The 5,635-nt window shown below is 29.7% G+C and overlaps 1 protein-coding gene across 1 annotated transcript; it reads right to left on the bottom strand.

Moving 5' to 3' along the window:
- Window positions 1–3,746: 3,746 nt before the first annotated feature.
- On the bottom strand, window positions 3,747–5,042 carry LOC17886788 (zinc-finger homeodomain protein 9). The gene has a single exon (XM_006291435.2). The coding sequence runs from the start codon at window positions 4,969–4,971 to the stop codon at window positions 4,000–4,002; it is 972 nt and encodes a 323-aa protein (XP_006291497.1). The 5' UTR covers window positions 4,972–5,042; the 3' UTR covers window positions 3,747–3,999.
- Between the last annotated feature and the right edge of the window lie 593 nt (window positions 5,043–5,635).

Genomic DNA, 5,635 nt, shown 5'->3' on the forward strand with positions numbered 1-5,635 from the left:
TAGGTCGGACCGAAACATGAATTCTCATTTTTTTATAAACATATAAAAAGGTAAAAATAAAAATAATATTTCTTTAAAAGTTTCCAATATGAATTTAACTATTTGTTTCCAATACAACACATATGTTAAACTAATAAACAAAATAAAAAATTAACTATATTTCATAAAACTGAAAATTAAAATAAAAACATTATTAAATGAAATAAACTAAATATAAAGTAAATTATACTAATATGTTAAATTTAAAAATTGTTCCATATGAAAAAACAAAAAAAAATATATAAAACATAAAAGTAGAAAAAAATATATATAATAGTATATAAATGATCATTACGAGATATAAAGTACGACAAATCTAAAAAAGGAAAACGTAAAACAAAAAATAATAAATTATGACAATATATAAAGAGATAATGTAAACAATTAAAAATACAACAATCCACCCGAAACCCACAAATCATGTTCATATTTCATGCCAACATATAAAAGGGCCCAAAATATTAATATATAGATCTATATTTGGTAAAAACTCTAATAGCACACGTTTCTCAATAATTCTCAACCGCACTTCCATTTACGCCCACACTTCGACTTATACTATACACATTTAATTTCCCAATGACTAATGAAGCTAAAACTCAATAGTTTTTCTATACAAACACGATTTAAGTTTTAAAAAAGTAAAGTATGGTATAGTGAAAAAAATAAGTACGAAATAAAATACGAACCAATTATTCATAAACAACATAATAAACTCCCGCGCGTAGCGCGGACAACCGACTAGTAATATATATAAACTGACGAATAAAACTCATTGTTTAAAAATTTTAATACTTGTAAATTGACTTTAGTCTAGTGGCAAATGATAAATCCACTGATTGACATGCACCATCACACTAGGGATCGAATCCCACTCCCTACATATTTGTAGGGATTAGGCTAACAGGTCGGCCAGTTGTTGTCCAGTGTTGACAAAAAAAAAAAATTAATACTTAATTAATACAATTTTATTAACTTTTAATTAAGACCACAAGGTCCACAGCCCAAATTTTTGGTTACATCAATAATTCATATTATTATTTTAAATTTAAATGAACATCTTAAATAAATTTTATTATATTAATGTATATTTATTTATTTATTTATTTTTGTATTATTATGTGGTCCTCTAATTTATTTTCAACTAGGGGATGCTATCAAAATAATGCTCATAGGTTCTTTTGTATTTTTGTGTATTTATACAACAATAATTTTATTTAGGATACAAAACGAGTGGGTAAAAGATACGCACCATTTGGTATTTTGATTCTCAAAATCTCAACTTTCTTATAATAAGCATTTTCCAGTTTATGCTATTCCAGATCCCACTTCATGAATAACACCTTTTTCCATATTTTTTCTTTTCTATATCTAAAGTAATACAAAATTTGAAAGCAATTACCATTAGCTTCTTATTTATCATTCTTATCGGGTAAATCCACTTGGCTTCCCTTTCCCACCGGAGTTCGAATTTATTAAATTGTGCTATTCCGTGTAATAAAAATTAGATATAGATCGAGCTTTGTCGATCTAAAAGATATCAAAAATAAATTTTTAGATGATATTACAAAAATTCGACAAAATGTTTATTTTATTTTTATATATTTACCACCACACCACTCTAAAATTGTTAAAACATCGATGCAACTATGTATGATCGATAACACTGTAAATTTACATAAAATAAAAAATATTCAAAAAATAAAAGAAAAATAATTACAACTTACAAGTGATAATTTAATTTTACTTTTTCTACTTTCTCTAATCTGATAAGCAATATAGAATAAAGTCCATTGTCATTGTAAAGCCGTCAATTTTTCGGTTTGCATAGATTTTATACTCGATTCAGAAAAATGTTTTCGATTAATGCCATCACAAATTAATTTTCCATGTTTTGGACCTTACCAATTAATTAACGGCTATATACCATAAAAATTAAAAACTCATATCATATATATTATTTTATATTGAATTGAATAATAATTAAAAATCAGAGATCAAACTTTTCTAAACAAAACGTACGATTTTGTTAGCAATAGTTTACGTCAGAAAAAAGAAAGAAAGAAAATAAAAAATCTAAGTTAGTAAGTGGTACACTGTGCACATGTTATATGGCAGTTAGGGCCATAACCTCAGCCTGTGTTAAAGTTCGTCCCCACCACGAAATTAAAAAGAGATTTGTGACTTCATGAAATTGTAAAATAATCACACCAAATAGTTTTTATCTTTTCTTTTCCAGAAATATTACATTTATAGCTAAAGTTAGGAAGTATTATAAATCTGAAAATGAAATTTGAGAGACACATTGATCCTTTTTATAATCTATAAAAAGAAAAAAAGATTTTCGAAATACATTGCTTAATCCAAAAACATTTTGTCTCGAATCTATGGTAGTACAAGCTGGAGATTTTTAAAAAATAATAATAATTTAACCACTTATATCATTAAATTGCATTTATCTTTTTAATCAATGAGAAAACTTTACGGTAAAACATACTTAAGCTAAAATAGTTTAAAGATAAGTAACCTTCCGAAAAGTTATAAGTGGAACTGTACAAATATGGACATAACGTGAGAAAAAAGTATCGTTAATTTCTAGGATCAGTAAACAATTATTTAAAATTTTCTGACAAAGCAAACTAGTCGTCGAATATAGTTGGGACCACAACCGAAAATAGACAAAAGACCTATTAAAAAAATAGGTCTAGAAATCGTAAGTAAACATAAAATCCACTTAACTTAATGACGGTCAGAACGTTACAGTTTTTTGTCAAAAGAAGTTCCGGAAAACCCGTAAAATAATTAAATCTACTTGAATTTTTCAACGCTGCGACGACCAAGTAATTAAGTTAAATATGTTTAATATCTTTTTCAGTTTAATTACCAGTATTAAAATTTAACAAAAATCCTGTTTATTTAATTTATAATAATAGCTAATTTTAAGTACACTTTTATAGTATAATATTTTATGCTTGGTAAGCCGACATGTGTTAATCACGACTAGTATCTAATTGTTGTCTTAACCCCTATCACACAACTACGGCTGCATCTCTACGTTACCGAATTAAAAAGCAATTTAAAACAAATTATTCCTAAAGCTAATGATTAGTTTCCTCCACGTCCTAAACTAAACCCTATATATAGCAATTTAATAATACATAGTTAGATCCCAATTATATAATATTTATTATATGCTTGTTTTGTAGTTTGTACTTTAAGAATAATTAACACTTGAGTCGAGCATATGTACCAAAAACGGATACTTTGATTAATGAGGAAATTAAAATGAATCTTTTGGTTTAATCAAACACACACTAATCATTGGAAAAAATATAATTTAATATATAATAAAATAAAATAATATGTCTCTTTTCTCAAAGAATAAAGAGAGATTTTATGAAAAGGACACCTAGATCTTAGTTTGATCGCATATTAAATTAAGCGACAAAGTACTCTTCAAGATAAGAAAGCCAAATAAATATTATTAAAAATTAATTAAATTGCACTTGTTTATTCATTTATGGGAAAATTCGCGTTTAGGGTTTCGTTTCATTTACTAAATATGACCTAGACTGACTAATTTGGGTAATTAGTTTCATATAATTTTTCTATTAGTGGAAATATATTATGAAACCTTGTTACAACATACTTTTAAGATAAAAAAAGCCAAAAACATATTAAATATTAGTGACTAATTATTCGAGTAATTTAGTTGATATAAACTTCCCAATAATAGAAGAAAAAATTACATATTTTGAATGTAATATTTATTGGTAATAATGAAATTATAAGAGCTAAAAAGAGTTTTAATTAATATTAATAAAACGTATTTAACGATAATAATAATAGAAGTGCTTAGTTCTTGCTTACTCTCTCTATAATCTAAAAAAAAGCTAATAACAAAGCTTAAGCTTCTTCCCTTATTTAATCTGCAAAAAAAACGACAAGATGTTTCCTTCTTCACGACGAAGACGACGAGGCGTTTACATTTCCTCGGCCGTCAGCTCCACCACTATCACTCTCAAATCTCCCACCTCCACCATCACCACCGTCACCTCCACCGTCGTCTTCATCGTTAGCTAAACCACTTCCACCGCGAACTCCATCATCCTCACCGCCGTTGATACCAGTTGTGGCGGCGCCGCCGCCTCCGCCGGGGAATTTGAAGGTGTTTTTGTTATTATGCATCCAAACTTTGAGAACACCTTTATCAACTCCGATCTCCCGACAAAACTCACGGACGTTGTCTTCGTCGCGTTTCTGAATCTTCCAGCCGATTTTATCGGCGAACTCATGCATCTTCTCTTTCTGACTAGAACTAAACTTAGTCCTGAAACGTTTCCTCGAGCCAGGCGTGGTGGAGATGTTATTATTATGACGACCAGCCGCGGCGGCGGCGGCGGAGAAGTTCAGATCTGAGAACGGTACGGTTTTGTTATTATTATTACCGGACAGAGCTAAAAGCATGTAAGAAGAAGAGATAGGCGGCGGAGAAGATGAGTTAGGACTACGAGGTAACGGAGGAGGAAGAGGATGGTGACGGTGATGAGGCTGATACTCAATAGCGGCGGTAGTGGTGGAAGATAAAGGAAGAGACGACGGTGGTAAAGCGGCGGAGGAATCGTCAGGATCACGGCGGTGGAAGTTACGGTGACAACCACAAGCTGCACACTTGAGAGAAGTTGGATCGGAAGGTGTTGAAGAAGGTGATGGCATGAACTCGCCGCAACCGTCAAGCGCGTGACCACCAATCGCCGCCGCGTGGTTCTTGAGACATTCTTTGTAAGTAACGGTTACGTTGTGGTGGTGGTGGCGTTTGATGAAACCGTTACTAAAAGAGATTGGTTTAGCGGGTTGGATCCGGATCGGGGTTTCGGATTCGGGTTCTGGTGATTTAGGAGTCATATGATCCATTGCTCTAACTTCAAGCATCTCTCTCTTTTTCTTGAATTTCTTGAAAACGGAAAAAAAAAAATTCAAGAAAATCAAGAAAATTTTAGGGTTTATGTTACTCTACAAGAAGAAGAAGAAGAAGGAGGATAATAAAAAGAGATTAATCAAAATTTATGGAGATGAGATATAAAGTTTTTAATTTTTTTTTTTTTGGAAGAAGAAGAAGAAGTGTTGTAATTATAAATGAATCTGGTTGATGAATGTTGCTAAGAGAGAATAAAATAATTTAATAAGGAGAGATATAATTTTAATAAATGTGAATAATAATTAGAAAAATATTTAAAAATTAAAAGGACAGGGGCTTGAGGATGTTTTTAACTATGGTTAGATGTGTGGTTAGAAATGGAGCCTACTACAATAGTGAGTGGGGAAAATATATAAATATATATTTAAAGAGAGAGTAATAAATGTTTTATAAGAAATAAAGACTGTCCAATTATATTTAATATTCTCATGCATTGTGACACTTCTTGTTTTAAGCTTGTCTTTTTTAGAAAAAATAACATTTCAATTTTGTTTTGTTAATACAACTAAATTACTACTATACCATTTTCAATAGAAAAATATATTTTCCAGTTCTTGGATATTAAAACTATATTATTAAGGTTTATAAGTAATTTTTATAATTTTTTGAGAATTTTTT

The sequence above is a fragment of the Capsella rubella genome, unplaced genomic scaffold (genome assembly GCF_000375325.1).
Source record: "Capsella rubella cultivar Monte Gargano unplaced genomic scaffold, Caprub1_0 scaffold_5, whole genome shotgun sequence".
Classification (NCBI taxonomy): Eukaryota; Viridiplantae; Streptophyta; class Magnoliopsida; order Brassicales; family Brassicaceae; genus Capsella; species Capsella rubella.